This window comes from Lycorma delicatula, chromosome 1, assembly GCF_047948215.1.
Source record: "Lycorma delicatula isolate Av1 chromosome 1, ASM4794821v1, whole genome shotgun sequence".
In the NCBI taxonomy this organism is placed as follows: domain Eukaryota; kingdom Metazoa; phylum Arthropoda; class Insecta; order Hemiptera; family Fulgoridae; genus Lycorma; species Lycorma delicatula.
The window spans coordinates 134,617,225-134,635,365 of record NC_134455.1 but is presented as its reverse complement, the minus strand read 5'-3'; the positions used below and the strand labels follow the sequence as shown (position 1 = coordinate 134,635,365).

General features: G+C 30.5%; 1 protein-coding gene across 1 annotated transcript in view; it reads right to left on the bottom strand.

The window, feature by feature from the left end:
• The window catches only part of LOC142317647 (uncharacterized), a 134,286-nt gene that overhangs the window by 60,645 nt on the left and 55,500 nt on the right, over positions 1-18,141 (bottom strand). Inside the window, exons 7-8 of the mRNA XM_075354202.1 lie at positions 14,200-14,653; positions 12,433-12,511 (exon numbers count right to left, since the gene is read on the bottom strand). Of these exons, the coding sequence (XP_075210317.1) occupies positions 12,433-12,511; positions 14,200-14,653 (533 nt within the window). The remainder of the gene's footprint in view (positions 1-12,432; positions 12,512-14,199; positions 14,654-18,141) is intronic.

Genomic DNA, 18,141 nt, shown 5'->3' with positions numbered 1-18,141 from the left:
AAAAAGATATTGGCTCCTTTAAACTATAAAAAACTTTAAATGGGGAATTATGCAAGTATTAAAATATTATGTTTTTGTTTCCATTACGCCAGCCACATTTTTTAGAAACATTTTGGGTAGAGAATATTTTAAAATGTTTTATTCTTGATAAATTTATCTTAAACTTCACCTTAAAGTGGAAAGGCCAATTTAAAATATCTGCTAAAAAAAAGACAAATCTTAATTTTTTTTTATTGAATTGTGGGATGGAAGACATTATTTTGGATTTTCTTTACTAAATCAGATTGTACAGGTGCTCTAGCTGATTAAAAGCTGGAAAAATGCATTACTTAAAAGATACAGATAATTTTTATCTCAACAGCAACTTTAAGTGACATTGATATACTTGTATGATATCATTGAATATAATCTTTTTCAAGTATCTTTGTATATCTTAAGGGGTGGAGGGGTACATCTCATGTAAATAATGATAATTTTAGCGTCGTTCATGTACCTTTTTCTCAGCTCCTAAAGTAGAGCCATGAGTTATTTTTCTATTGTTTTCTTAGCACTTTTTGCTATCAACTTAAACAGAATTATTAATTCTAATAAAACCTCACTACTATTGTTATTATTGTATTTTTGAAAATTTTCTAAACTTGAACCACTTTATTCAGCACCAAATATTTTTAAAATCTGCTTATATAATGATAAGTGCTGTGAATACCTGGTAAAAATTTCAAATCTCATCATTTATATAATTTCTGAGAAAAAGGTACATGAAGTTTGAAAAATGTGGTTTCCTAGAAAGAGCATTTAAATTTAGACTAACTATTCAGAAAGAGTTCTTGGTTGTTCACTTTCCTGAACAATCCTACATCATACGCTTAATTAATTAATCCTGCATCATACGCTTAATCTTCATCTTCCTTTTTCTTTCTTCTGAAGAATGCATTTAATTTCTGCAGTGGCGATCTATGTCTTTTATGATGGCAACACTGTTTTCACTAACTTTTTACTTTCAGATCATTTAGCATATCAGTTCTCCCAATGCCTCCTTGTTAAATGCAATCACAGCATCAAACACCAATCTTTAGAGCCACTATTCCTACATAAATATTTTTTAGAATTCTCTTCCAAATCAATGCATTAAAAGACTTATTGCATTCTAAGTTTTCCCTGGAATGCATTTCCACAACAAAACTTCATTACTTAGATCACAAAAATTTACTTTATTTTCTTTCTTCTTGTCTGCCTTTGGAAGTGAATGCTTATGTGAATAAGGCTTACCAGTTACTAGAGCTTGAAACTGAAGATTTTAATTTAAAGTAAGATGATGAAATACCAGAATTGTTTGGGTCAGCCACATTACTGTTTTCTTTCCGATCAAATTCTGTTATGTTGTAGCAATTGAAACTAATATTTTTATGTAAATTTCCTTTTCTTAAATAATTTTGATCTCCTACCTGTCATTTTATATATAGTCAAGTGGTACACAATATTCACAAAATATAACTTACAAATACAAAAACTCAACCTTACTGAACACTAATGAAAAAGATTACCTTGTGATCAATACAAATGTATTACTGCCAACTAAAAACTAAAACTACTGCAAAAAATTCAATACAAAAATTAATAACATTTTTACGAGTAAATGTATAATAATAAATAAAGCATATAAAAATTATTCTACAAACAAAAATTGAAATTTGAGAGAGTAACATCATTTTCTTAGAAAATTAATAATATTTCTAGTAGACATAGAATACTAGATCGTGGATACCCGTGTTCTTTGGTGGTTGGGTTTCAATTAACCACACATCTCAGGAATGGTCGAACTGAGAATGTACAAGACTACACTTCATTTACATTCATACATATCATCCTCAGAAGAATTATCTAAACGGTAGTTACCGGAGGCTAAACAGGAAAAAGAGAGTAGACATAGACATATTTTTGGTGGCATTGGTAATAGGGAATAAGTTTTTCCAGTACAATCCATCCTTAAACTGTTGAACAAAATTTTGTTTAATAGTAAATAAAGTGAAAATGTTATTCTGTTCCAAATAAAGTAACAATTAAGATGAAGACCACTATTTTATTTTATAAACCACATCTTAGCCACCAAACAGTTTATTATAGTACTACATTTGTTTTATTTACAAAAACAAGTTTTAATTATTTAATTTTTGATTAACTAATAGTAAAAAGGTTTACCATTGAAAAGTTACAACTTGGATTTTCCTGATACTGTACTTGTTTTCAATATGATAATTTTTACACCATAATGTACAAATAACACTGAGGAACAAAATTAAACTTTTTTTTTGTACAAGGAACAAAATATGTGGTTCTAATAGAATTAGTCACAATGAATTCAAATATGTAAATAGATTTTCTCCACTGTTTTTCTATCATGCGCAGGCACAACTGAAGGAAATATAAGAATTTACATGCATACATTAAAATGTGGTAGGTGTTGTTTTCCATTTGTTTTTGTCATCTGGAATCTCTCTTTAGCATCCAATAAAAATCTGTGAGCAAAGTGTGACTTTGCTCACAGAAATTATGTATCACACTTCTGTGATACATATTCTGCAAGCAGAAGGATGTAGCGCTGCTTAAATCCATCACAGAATGAGCCTAGTGTATGGTGAAAACTTTGGTATGTGATGGTGGTGTACATGAATGGTGTAGAAAATTTAAAGGGCAAATGGATGTCCAGGATGAAGGTGGGCAAGGACGCAAGTCTGTTGCTACTAGACACCTGATTGAGCATGTTGATGATTTTGTTTGCGACAAACAGAGGTTTATGATAAGTGAACTAAAGACCTAGGATACTGGAAACTGTGTGCATGTTGGGCCCCAAAAATGTTGAGTGACGATCATAAAATGTAAAGAATAGCATCAGCCTTAATATTTCTCAAAATTACAATAATAAGGAGGAAGAGTTTTTTCGTTACTTGGATCCAGTATGACAGTCCAAAAACCATAGAACAGTCTAGCATGCACACTTCTACAAACAAGCAGAAAAGTTTAAAAAGATACTGAGCAACAGGAAAACAATGATTATAGTTTTTTGGGACGTGTCTTGTTGGTGGACATTATGGAGCAGAGGACAACAATAACAAACAAAGTTTATTGTGAACCTTTACCTCGCCTCCTGCAGGCGATCCAAAACAAATGAAGAGACATGCTTTTGTTTGGTGTGGTTTTGATCCACGACAATGCAAGACTGCACTGCGCCAACGTGATCAAAGACCTTCTCAAACAATTCATGTGGGAAGATTTCGACCATCTACTATTTATTCCTGACCTAGCACTAAACGATTTTCACCTCTTTCAAGAATTGAAGGCATGGTTGGGCAAAAAACACTTCACCACCAATTAAAAACTTCAGAAGGCTGTCAAGATGTTTCTTACCTCACTGGTGGCAAACTTCTTTGAAGAGGGCAACGGAAAGCTGGTCTCATATGACAAATTCTTCAATCGTTTTGGCGATTATGTAGAAAAATAAGTAAGATACTATTCAACTTTTAGTAATAAAGTAATTTTGTTATGTCAGTGTTTCTTTTTTTTTTAGCCCATCGGGAATTGAAATAAAACAGCCCTCGTATTTAAATGAATTCTTAATAAATTAACTTAGAATAGATTTGGAATATATATATATATATTTTTTTTTTACTAATATATATAAGTTATAATTTCATACTCGCGTACCTTTTCAGAAATCAGACTAATTTCCATCATTTTTATTTATACATATATTTCATAATGTATCTTCAAAGTATATCCTATAGCAAAAGATTTTTGACAAAAATTACATTTGAATTCCTTTTCACCGGTGAATTCCTTTTCAATGATTGAAAGATTCATGATAAAAATAAATTACATGTAAATTTTTCAATATATAAGGTGACTAGATTTTTGTCTAAAATACTTCTGGCAATAATTACATGTAAATCTTTTTCACAAGTATGAATGGAGATATGCAATTTAAATTACATCTCCAGTAAAAGTAGATTTCTATCTAAAACACTTTTTACAAATAATACATGTGACACTTTTCTCATCAGTATGAATATGAAGGTGTCTTTAAATGGCATTTCTCTCTAAAAGACTTTACAATAATTGCATGTGAACTTCTTTTCACCAGTATGAATGGCAATATGTTTTTTTAAATTAGGTCTCATTATAAAAGCCTCAGGAAATACTATTTATTCCTGACCTAGCACTAAACGATTTTCACCTCTTTCAAGAATTGAAGGCATGGTTGGGCAAAAAACACTTCACCACCAATTAAAAACTTCAGAAGGCTGTCAAGATGTTTCTTACCTCACTGGTGGCAAACTTCTTTGAAGAGGGCAACGGAAAGCTGGTCTCATATGACAAATTCTTCAATCGTTTTGGCGATTATGTAGAAAAATAAGTAAGATACTATTCAACTTTTAGTAATAAAGTAATTTTGTTATGTCAGTGTTTCTTTTTTTTTTAGCCCATCGGGAATTGAAATAAAACAGCCCTCGTATTTAAATGAATTCTTAATAAATTAACTTAGAATAGATTTGGAATATATATATATATATTTTTTTTTTACTAATATATATAAGTTATAATTTCATACTCGCGTACCTTTTCAGAAATCAGACTAATTTCCATCATTTTTATTTATACATATATTTCATAATGTATCTTCAAAGTATATCCTATAGCAAAAGATTTTTGACAAAAATTACATTTGAATTCCTTTTCACCGGTGAATTCCTTTTCAATGATTGAAAGATTCATGATAAAAATAAATTACATGTAAATTTTTCAATATATAAGGTGACTAGATTTTTGTCTAAAATACTTCTGGCAATAATTACATGTAAATCTTTTTCACAAGTATGAATGGAGATATGCAATTTAAATTACATCTCCAGTAAAAGTAGATTTCTATCTAAAACACTTTTTACAAATAATACATGTGACACTTTTCTCATCAGTATGAATATGAAGGTGTCTTTAAATGGCATTTCTCTCTAAAAGACTTTACAATAATTGCATGTGAACTTCTTTTCACCAGTATGAATGGCAATATGTTTTTTTAAATTAGGTCTCATTATAAAAGCCTCAGGAAATGCGCGTGAATTTTTTCAAGTATGAATGAAGATATGTCTGTTTAAATTAGATTTCAGACGAAAAGACTTTTGACAATAATTACGTGTGAATTTTTCTCATCAGTTATGAATAAACAGGTTGTTCATTAAATTATATTTCTATCTAAAATACTTTATACAAATATTACATGTGAATATTTTTTCTCCAGTATGAATGGAGATAATCTTCTTAAAATAGATCTCTAAATAAAAGATTTCTGACAGAAATTGCATGTGAATTGTTTCTCATCTGTATGAATGAGCAGGTGACTCCTTAAAGAAGATTCATGTCTAAAACACTTTTTACAAACATTATATGTGAAATATCACTCATCAGTATGAATACGCAGGTGACTTTAAAAAACATTCCTGTCCAAAAAATGTATGACAATAATTACATGTGAATTTTTTTCACTAGTATGAATAGTTGTCAAACTACAAAATCCTAGAAATCTAATCTGTATGCATGCTTCATTGGGTTCACTGTAAAAAAACACTTGAGGATCAATATGTTCCCTCAAGCAAAAACAGCAAATGCACTTTGAAAATATGTGAATCCAGTTGATGTACACCACTAAAAAGGTTATTTTGTTTGAAGCAGCCTCTCACCAATAACTAATATTCTACATGCTGCATAAATAGAAAAATAATCTACAAATAAAGAACACATAATGGTTTTTCACACAGTTTGTTATATTATTTATGGCTACAGCAAACAAAGTAACATTTAACACATTTCCTTAAAGTACTTTCCCTGTGAAACTTTCAGGTACTACTGTTTCAACTCTAACTCAAAAGGACTGACTACTGAGGAAACCCTGATAAAAGCAAGATTTCCTTGTATACTCCATTCATGAAGTTTATTTAGGATTCCTCTCCTCCATGCCATATCATATGCGTTTTTCAAATCGAAAATACAGCAACCAGGCATTGGCAAAGTACAAAGCCATTTTGAATAACACCTTCCAGGATAACTACGTGATCTCCCTTTGTGGAAACTGCATTGTTCTGGGACAGTTAAGAGTGTTTCTCTCAAGGAACCATACTAGATGAGGTTCACTGTTCGTTTCATTACCTTGCACAGGTTACTGATCAATGAGATAGCATGATAATTTGTGGGGCATGATTTATCTTTACCAGATTTCAGTACATAGATTCTTGCACAGAAGCACTGTTGATTATTACCAGTGCTTCTGAGCAAGAATCTGGAAACACCTGGTTGGAGAATATTCTATTACAGGTACACAAGAGACGTCATAGTTCAATATCTAGTAGGTGTGAAAACATAGTGAAGCCTGATATTATTATTACCAGGTAAAGTGTCATGAGGATTATTCAAGGCATACCTTAGCTGATTATAAGAAAAGGGTATGTTCAATTGTTTTACGAGTCTCCAATCACAAGCAGGATAATTTCTACCAGCAACTTATAACTCACAAAATTGGGACAGTACAATGATTCAAGTGAAACTGCCCTAAACGACCTAGCAAATGTGTTCACCACACCAACTTGCACAGTGACAAGGATTCTGCTGCTTTCCTGTCCAGCCAGCTGCAGTGACTGTACTGATCCACACATGGTGGTGATTGTAATGATCCCAGACATGGCTCGAACCTTTCTCCAAATTCAGCCAAGATTTTCATTTAGCACACCAAAACAATTGATGGCAAACAGCCCTCGCATTGTGGAAGGTGCAGAGATATTCAGTAGTAAGTCTTCCATTGAAAAAGCCGTGTGCTGATCCCTTAGTTCACACCTGCTGTTTTCATCCCACCAAGGAACAGCATTCTGCCTTGGCTTTGCAGATATTAAAGGCATGAATTCATTCGTCCTATTGAGAATTTGGTGTGCAAGTTGGTGGATCATGCTACGATTCTGTCATACTGGCCGAAGGAATCCTTATTTATAACCGATCCAGTCCTCTTTCTGAACCACCCACCTGCATGGCAGACGCTGAGATAAATCATTATTACTGACCAAGATAATAACCAGTCTACGATCGATTCCAAAGAAATTTTCAAAGACAAACCAGGTAAGACATGGGAGTAGGAATGTTGAACACAAAGACAGATCAATGGACGAAGATATATCTGTGAAGATGATACAAGTGTGTACGATCCATAGTTCAATTAGCAGAGATCTAAGCTCAGCCTCAGTCCATCAACTATAGTGCCTTGGGAAGAAGATGATGCTGAATCCCATTAATAGTTATGGGCATTGAAATCAGCAATTATTGGGCAGGGCAATGGAATCTCTGAAAACAAACTGGTAAGATCATGTTCACCGATTTCAAAATTTGAAGGAAGGTATAAGTTGCAGATATTAATTTAGAATGGCGCTAATATCTTCACAGAAACTGCAGGGATGTTTGTAGCTAGTGGAATACAGGCAGCTATAACAATTTCCTTCAGGAAAATAGCTACACCTTCACGCGCTATCCCATCAGTTTGATGGCTGCTAATTTTGCAGACATATCCGCAAAAGAACCCATTGTCCTGGGAACAGAAGTGAGTCTTCTGGAGACACAGTATTAAAGGATTTTCTTCCTGTAGCAGGATTTCAATAACCTCATGACAAGAATGGAGACTGCAAACACTCCCAATGAATAATATTTGCAGCCATTGTAAATACTTTTTTTTTTATTTATATTAAATTTTTACATGCAGATTATTGTTTGAATACTATCTGGATTTTCTTTTGTGTTTATTACTTTTAGGAAGTGCTTTTTGCTTCTTCAGGCACTGCAACCTCCACCATATCCTCAAATAAAACTCAAGATGGTGGTGGGGATTTGGAAGCCTGCAAGGACATAAATACCATACCAGATGATTTTTGTTAGATCCATTTAAAGGGGTCTTGTGTGCTGCATAGGTAGTGCAATTATATTTTGCAGTGTAAAGATTAAAGTGGTTTTCGGTAAACCACTGTTGGTTTTTTTAACTAATAATACCTTGCTTCTTCCTTGTACTCTTACTTAGCACTGAAATAATTGCTGTGAGCGAGGCAACTTGATTGGACAATATCTGAACAAGCTGTTTTATTTCACTGTAGGATCCACTCTGTTTTGTTAGATCCATTTAAAGGGGTCTTGTGTGCTGCATAGGTAGTGCAATTATATTTTGCAGTGTAAAGATTAAAGTGGTTTTCGGTAAACCACTGTTGGTTTTTTTAACTAATAATACCTTGCTTCTTCCTTGTACTCTTACTTAGCACTGAAATAATTGCTGTGAGCGAGGCAACTTGATTGGACAATATCTGAACAAGCTGTTTTATTTCACTGTAGGATCCACTCTGTTTAATACTCAAAATCTGCAGGGGCTTGGTTTGATGTAGTGGTAGCAAAAGAGACATCTGTTTTAACAAGGTTCTGTGAGTTCAGCACCTTTTTGTATTCTCTTTGTGCAGCCGGAAAGGATAGCTTCTGCTTGGCACAAATTTTGAAAATCACTTCTTCTTTAAAAGTTGGGCAATCTTGTGAACGAGCTGAATGTGGTCCCCCCACAGTTAATACATTTTTCCCTGCTGACAGTAAATATCTTTTGCACATTAAGTATCTTTTGGCCTTTTGCACATCGAGCACATACTGTGGTATTTGAGCAAGAAGTTTTAGTATGTCCATATATTTGATACTGGAAACATTGCCTTGGGTTGGAGATGAATGTTTGTACTCTAACTTATAGGTAACCTGCTACAACAACATACTTCAATTTTCTCCAGTGTATGGGAAGGTTTAACGTTAACATAAGGGAAGGAGGAGGAGGATACGCTAATGTTTTATTTTGAAGGATATTAATGAATTGTACTCTTCCCCAACAGAAAAAGATCTACTTCATATAGAGAACAGTGCTTCATTGGCTCCTGGGAATTTGTTAATTCCTTCAGTTAAATCAGAAAAGTTTGATGTAAAACTTGAAGAATTTGTAAGATATCTGTTTTTAATATTACATAGCTACTATTTTGTATCTAAATCATGTACCTAAAACATTTCATTTATGGAAAGAAAAAATGTTATTGGTCTTCAAACTTAACACGCTTCTTCATATTTATTCGACTAGTAGGTAACTTTGTAGTTAGACAATCATTAAGATGTTACAAGAATTGTAATACACTTTGAAGAACTTATTTGTCACTGTCCCTGGAAACAATAATTTTTGCTGAGTAAATTCTCAATTCTTATTAGTTTATTCTGTGGAAGTGTTCAATGTAAAATTGCAACACAGTTCTTGGAGAACAGTGTTCCTTTGCCATCTATGTTTGGGACATTCCTCATATCATTTGATAATGCTCTGATATGTTCTTTGGGTAACTCCTTTATAATGCCTTCAACCCATTCTCATTGACTGTATATTATGCAGTTTTATGTTGTATATGTAATCTAGCACACAGAATGTTATTTCAAAAGCTTCTGAAAGTCCTGAAAACTGTCCTGACTTAAGGGAAAAATTTAATATTTTTGTCAGTGATGTGGATTGGAGTATCGTGTTTTAACTATTTATTTCATATCTTTTAATTTCTCAGAGAGGATCCAGACACTAGAATCATCAACCTCCATGGATGCTATCATGAATAGGACAGACATGCTTTGTTATCTTTTTATTCAAATGTTAAGAATAATTGTAAATAGAAATGTTTATTTTTAAACTGTAAGATAACGGTGATTGTTCTGCTTTCTCTTTAGAGTTTAATGTATGACACGTATTTGTGAACATAACATGTTATTCTACCATTACACATTTACATCACACATTATTTTACATTAGCATATCATGATTTTCAGTTAGTTACAGTTTAGAAAGTTAAAATCACTAGATTGCTTAATAAATGAAAAAATTCATCAATAATTTTATATGTACTATATTATATTTTAGCATATTGTATCTACCATTTTGTGCATCTTTAATTTAATATATTTTATTTTTGTGTTGCAATCTGTTTATTCAGTTAAAATTGTTTAGTGTTTATGTAATAGATATATTTTATGTATTGTGGGTTTATTTCTGGTACTTTTTAACAAATTTCTCAGTTTTATGTGGAATACCACTACTTTTGTTTTTGTGCATATTAGCTAATTCTGTATCATTTATAGTATTTCTTAGATTCAGAATCTCATCTTCTCAACAAGGAGTCTTACTTAAGACTTTGTGGGTTGGTATCTCCACAACCCTAACTTATGCAGCTTTAGCAGCCAAATTACTGCTACATATGGGGCATTGATGATATTAAATTTTCAACTTAAAAGGTGAACGGGGCAAGGCTGTAGACAAGATGACTCCTCAGTAACTCGAGATTTTGCCTCATTAAGGTAATATTTTTCTTAGGTATAATTGTTAACAATTAAAAAATAATAATTTTTGCAAAAAAAGTTTTGTAAAATCGCACTCCCACCCCAAAAAAAAATGTTGTTGTAATCATCTGCTATGTTGTGACGTCAGAGGTGAGCGGTAAAATTAAATAAACTAACAATATTTAAAGTGTTAAAAAGCAACTCAGTCTGATTGGATCTCAAACTCGATCGCCTGGTCGACTCGGTACCTGGTGCGTAAAGTCTCGCGGCTATATCAGTCTGCCGACCGTACAAGGAGATTTGTAGTATGCAAGTTGTGAAATTACGTTAGTTTAGTTAGTACTAACCAGTTGAGTTAGAAGTCTTATACGTTGTGGACGTCCTGTTAGTTTGCTCTTCAATTTTTGTTATTTTGGACGTTTTTTCGGTATTTTTTGATTTGTGCGATTAAAAATTGTGGATTAAATATTTACGGATGTATTTAAGCGATTGGTGAGTTTTTTGGATTATGGACTCGACCTTATTACTATAAGTAATACAGTCAATAATTGATTGAGCTGTTGCACTGCAAGTCTAGATAAGAAGGCAGTACTAATAAACAATGACTTAAGAAATTTTTCGTATTCTACCCAGGTTAGTGTAAAATCTTCTCTCAAACGGAATTATAAGGGGAACACCTTTCTCTTGATATTTACTTCCCCTTTCATCCCAAACCCCCCGGGATCTATTCGATCCGGGTCTTTACAAATCCCTGACCCTGAGCCTGATTAAAAAAAAAAAATTTTCTTAATCGATTGGGGGATATATTCCTCAACTCCCAATTTTTTTAACCATTTTCAGCTTTTTACATTTTACCTACTACCTAAAAAAAAAAAAACGTCCCTCATTTTTTAAATCCTTTGATACCCATCGTGTGGGGTATCAGAGAACACATAATTGAGCACTAAACACTCTGGTGATACAAATAAAATTTTTTCAATCTCACTGGAAGCAATGAGGGGCAAAATTCGTAATGGAAGAAGGCGAATCAACTGCTGCGGCTGGGCCAGATATATCTAAAACAAGTAAGAAAGACAAAAGACGGAATAGGCTGAAGTAATGGTTGACTGAGGAGGAGGATACTCTACCTGGAAACCTCAAGGATTTGACTAATCGATTGTGACTTGCACAATACAGTCTATGACAGAACCACACACTGGATTGACTAATTTTATTAATACCCATGAAATGGAATTACAGGATATTTGTAGAGGACTACAAGTGTTGCTAGAAATTTCAGTGCCATTAAAACAGATAATGCAGACAACCCAAACAGATGAACCATGTGATATAGAGAATATCCTGGACGAGCAATTGTCAGATGAATTGATTGAGCTGGCTGGCAAGAGGTGGCCAATACTGGACAGGTTGAGGGTGATACTTACCTGTTTAGAAACATTGAGTGTCGGTAGGGATCTGTGTGAGTGGCTGCACAGGTTTCAGAAATTTTGCCGGATGATATCATAAAAGAATCAGTAATTATGGGGAGGAGCAAGGATAAAACCACTCGCGGTAAATATAAGGTATTTTACAATTTGGTGAGAGGTGGGGACAGCGCGTTATGCGCCATTTCTGTTAGGAAGGTAATGGAGAACTCACCATCACCAACATTTGTTCTTCCAGAGGAGAAGCTGAGTGCGGTCAATTGTATATGAGAACTCTTATGGTCAGATTTCACATAGTCTCGCAAGTTATTGTAACCCCAAACAAGCAAGGTTTACTAATTGTAATAATTTTTTTTTTTTAAATAGCTCCACAAAGTTTTCTGTAACTAGAGGAAATCCTTCTTTCATATCAGAAATGTTTGGCATTCAAGATATATCACAATCACTAGCCTTCAGGCTGAACTGGCACTACAATTTGGCAGAATGCTGCTAGGCTGGTGATAACCTAACTCCTCATAAATATTAAAATCTGGTGCAGGTGCTGATCCTTTTACTACATTTTATAACACGATTACTCTGCATTACAGTTTAGTGAATATACCTTGCAACACAGTTTGGAAGCAATAAGCCCATTCTTAGAATCGTGTTTAATGAAGATACACAATTAAATGTAGTAGCATCTATAAACATTAAGAGTCTAAGGCAATAACTAGCTATTATTTAGAACAATAAAATACTTGTTTTTAGCAACCTGTAAGCTTAATATTTTATTCAGTAGTTTACATGAATACAAGGACCATACTTCTATAATTATCTTTAATATTGATGATAATAAATACTTCATAATGCCAACATCTAATATAGATATTTAAAATATTAATACTAACAAAAAGTACACTTAAAATTTATTACAACACAAGTATTTATTTTGCCTTATGTTTATTGTATAAAATTATGCTCTTTGATTTTACGACTACAATGAATCAACAATAATGTTCTTACAACACATTTTTGTTATTACAATAATTTGTCTATGTATATAACAAATATTTATATACAATCCACAATATTTGATAACAATTGATTCAATTTTTAGTTATTCTAAACCAGTACTCTATCATACACTTCTGCTGTATTACTAAAACGTCTGTATACATTTTATTTTTACACATTGTTTTTCCTTACAAAAACATTTTGTTTTTTAACTAAATTTATTGGCTTCAATAAAGAAGAAATACGGAATAAATTAAAATTAAGTTTATATAAAATAATTTACCTAATAGTATAATATTGTCTGTTAAAAAAATTTTTTTTTGCACTTTCTGTAGATGACATGACAGATATTTTAAACCCCCACTATTGCTGAAATAATTATTGGGATAGCCTGAAACTAAACATTCCATATTTTAATATAAGTTATCTGCAATCTCTTTTTTATAAAGAACAGTTGTAAGTATATATAAAAAATGCTTCCAGTTTTTCTGTCTATAAATGATACATATTTTTCTATTAAAATGAATTCTTAGAAAAACAATTTAAAACAGAATAGACATTGATTTGGAATGTGTATAAAGTTACAACCTCACATTCAGATACCTTTTCAGAAATCAGACTAATTTCCATCATTTTTATATACACATATACTTCATAACAATGAATAGTTAAACTAAAAAACCTCAAAGAGGTTATAAAAATAAATATAATTCAATTTATTAATATTAAACAATTAAACAAAATGGAAATAAAAAAAATCTAAAAAAAGTAATATAACATAAATTTAACATCACATAAAAATAATATGGGTTAAATACATATGTTTTTTTTTGGAAAATGCTTCTGATAAGAATATTACAGCTCTTAATTAATTCAAGTTTGTTTTTGTTTGTTTGTTATTCAGTTAAAAGTTTGAATAAAAATTACCCAAAGTGACTTTTCATGTACTGATGTAATCCAAAGTGTCATTTCAAAATAAAAACTCAACTGAAAACGTTAATTTTTCAAATTGGTAGAATAAAAAAGTTTCTTCAAGTTAAATCTATAATAATGAATTCAGACAAAAATTTACATTACTTTATCTTACATCTGAATGTTTTTTTTAACAGTATGAATGGAAAGTTTGCCTTTCTTCACACACAAAACACTTTGAAAGTGCATCTTCAAAGTATAACTGTGAGTAAAAGATTTCTGACAAATACTACACGTAAGTTTTTTTTTCACCAGTACAAACTTACAACAAAAGACTTTTGACAAACATTTCATTCACACTGGTGAATTTCTTTTCACCAGAGTGAATAGAGATATCTGTCTTTAAAGTTGATCTCTGATTAAAAGATTTACGACAAAAGATTAAATGTGAATTTTTTTCAACAGTGTGAAAAACGAGTGGATATGACTCGTTTTAAGGACTTCTCACAATAATTACATGTGAATTTTTTCTCACCAGTATCAACACAAATATATTTATTTAAATTATTACTGATTCTAAAAGCCTTCTGGCAACAAATACATGTGAATCTCTTTTCACCAGTATGAATGGAGAGATGTTGTTTTAAAGTAGATCCATGATTAAAAGATTTCTGACAGAAATTGCATGTAAATTTTTTTTCACCAGTATGAATGGAGATATGTGTTATTAAATTACATTTCTGATTAAAAGATTTCTGACAGAAATTGCACGTGAATTTTTTTTCACTAGTATGAATGGAGTTATGTATTTTTAAATAAAATCTGCGATTAAAAGATTTCTGACATAAATTACATGTGAATTTTTTTTCACCAATATGAATGGTGGAAATATGTGATTTTAAAGTAGATTTATGAGACTATAAGACTTCTGACATATTTTACACACAAATTTTTTTTCACCATTATGAATGAATCTGTTCTTTAAGCAATCATGATTGTTGTTATCTATATTATTTAAGTACATGTCACAGTGTTTTTTTTTCTCAAAACTGAGATGGTCTTTCATCAAATACTGCTCCTTCACCATAATCCTGCCAACAAATTAATACAGTACATTTATCCAGTAAAATTGAATTATTAACTTTATGTTACTTGAATCTATTACATTTGATTGTTTTTAACCCCTATGTATGAAACAGAATTATTATGAAAATTAAAATCTAGAAAACATTATTTCTCAATATATTACTTTTTACAAATTCAATTAAATAATATTTGCATTTTACTAAGTTTTTTTTTATAAATCACATTATAAATAAATATTATTCTCTTAATATAAGTGGTGGGTAATTTTTCATTATGGTTAGAAAATTCATTTTTAATTTATCTTTCTCCTTAAATGATCAAAAGAAAGCTATTTAATTGAAATATAACATTTGAGTGAAAAAAATCCATGTCTCAATGCTGCAATAAGTTTTAATGAAGATAAATCATGGATAAATTGTATACCTTGTATTCCATACACAGAAAGATTTATTTAACATAAGATTATAATTTAAAAATATTTGTGAGTATAATATAAAAGTTTTAATTATAAGATAAATCAAAATATACACATTAAAAAACTTACCACCTGCATTTGAAACACTTATTATTACAATTGAGATAAAATTTTTAATAGACATATATATTACGAGTAAAAAAAAATTAAATTCTATTTCAGTTACATAAAGTGTATGCAATTTGTATCAAAATACATCCTGTTTTTTGTTGTGTTCTTTTTTTTTAATGAAATCAATTCATTTGTTGTATACTCTTCTGTAAAATGGATTTTATAAATTAAATTTTTCAAAAATTCATTAAATAAAAAAAAATAAGGTTACTGCTAATAGTTTTAAAGTTTTGAAAGTTGAAAAAGACTTTTCAAAAGTACCATTTCTTTAAATGTTTATATTTTTGCAGTTTAAAAATTTCCTTTAATATTAATTGTACAGATAAAGAATAAAACATATTGGTACTAACATTAACAAAATATGTAAGTTTTATACTGACATAAATATGAGAACAACTTTGGCAGAGAGGGAAGTTTCAATTAATTAAACAAATTGCAATAAGCATCAAAGAAAATTGTTTATATAACTTTATATAATTTTACACCAGATTAATTACCCATATAGAAATTTCAGGCAATGTGCATGCAGCCAGTGTGACAAAAGAGGCTTATTTACAGCCTACTATTACCAACTGTGTTGCTTCTAACGATCTTGTCTGTTTCCTGAATAGGGTAGTTAGTTCATGATGACTGGCAAAAGGAGTAGAATGCTACCATAAACAATAAACTTCACCCAATTAAGAACATTACATCACTGTGGAGCTTTTCATGCAGAAATAACCATTGAGAGGAGGTTATTATTTGCCATTAATGAATAGTGGACACTACGCTCACTCATGAATATTTGGTGACATTGGTGATGCAAACGGATGTGATTGCTGTGACTGTCTACTAACAGTGCACCATATCCTTATGGGATTGTATCTGTACGAAGCATTACATTGCAAGTTTAACCTAGGGGCTAACATATGAATAATTTTATGGGATAATGAAATATTGTTATCTTATGTTTTACGATTTCTTAGGGCCATCCATTCATATTCAAATATTTAAATTACTGGTTTACACTATTTATGCTATTTTATGGAAAGGAGATGGTAATTTTATTATATTAACTTTTCATTTTAAGATATATTTTAACTGTTTTTTAAGATTTATTTTTGTTTTTAATTAATTTTTAATAGTAAATTTTTAATATTTAGTTTTGTAAAACAAATACATCATGTCTGAGCAATGATAATGCAAAAGCATTTTTCACCCCTCAAAAAAAAAAAAGATTTAACATTCTAAACTATATACCAATTGAAAAATCTGTTATACTTATGAAGCAAGTTACGTTTCAACAAATGGCAAAAATATAGTGCAACTAGTATAGATATTGCGTAGTTTAGATAATTGTACACTAGTAATTTTTAAATTGTTTTTGAAATAAAGTTTATGATTTTAAAAGTTTTTTTTATTGAGACTGTTAAATGAGCTACTTTTTTCTCTCTAACAACAAGTCTATATCCAGGTTTTGATAAATAAATTTTGTTTCGTGAGAGAAATTGCTATGCCAGACTGTAATTCAAACCCAGAACTTTCCAATGAAAGAAGAGATGTTATTACTATTTTACCATGTAGGGTAAAAAAAATTATTTATCTAATTATAAAATATAAACATATTCAGCCACTCCATAAAGTACAGAATTAAAAAACACCCTTACCTTACTTCTTTTTTTTTCATTTTCGAAGCGCTTTCAAGCCTAAGCTCATCTTCAGTCATTTTTTCTTTTTTTTCTTTTTACATTTACTATTAAAATATATGATACGTTACAATTTTTAGAATAAATATTTTATCAGTCAATAATTTTTTTAAAAATTAAAAATGTTATATTATTTAAAATCTTTAACATGCTGTCAATATGTCAATACAGTGTCAATACTCTAGAGTACAGAGTATAGTACTGTATTGATATATTGACAGCATGTTAAAGATTTTAAATAATACGTTTCAAATTTTTTTAAACTTCTTTTATTACTGAAAAAATATTTGTTCTAAAAATTTTATCATGTATTTTAATATGTAACTGTAAAAAGAAAAAAATTAAAAATTACTGAAGATGGGCTTAGGCCCGAAAGTGCCTTAAAAATGAAAAAAAAAAAGAAAGTAAAATTGTTCTTTAATTCTGTACTTTGTCGACTGGCTGAATAAGTTTATATTACATAATTTTTTTTCTTTCTGGGATCACCGTTAGGTATAATTAGCTAGATTTTGCATACAGAGGTAATATGGGCTACAAAAAATTTAATTGTGTTTGAATATATATATATATGTAATTAATTTATTTAAACACACACAATTAAAAAATTGTCTACATTTACGATAGTATATAATATAAAATTAGGGAAAAGAATCTGATGTAGGCACCACATGATATCCTTGTACATCTATTAAATTACATACACAAATTTAAAAAAAATGAAAAGTACATATTTTATTTCATTAATAACTTCTGATAATTTTTCATTTCTGTTTTTTAATTGTTATTATTGAATTATTACTTATTGTAATTTTTTTATAATCTGAGGTTAATAATTAATTACAAGTATTAATAAATCAATACATGTAACTTAAAAAAAAGTAAAAAAAGGAGATGAAGTTAGATTTGAACCAACATGCGTTCCCCTTGTAAAATCCAAATATTTCATTAATTAAAATTTTATTTGGCTATAACTCTGGAAGCGATGAAAATAAGTATTTTTTGGACACTTTTCGTCCGGCTAATTGCAATTAAAGGGGGAGGTGCATAT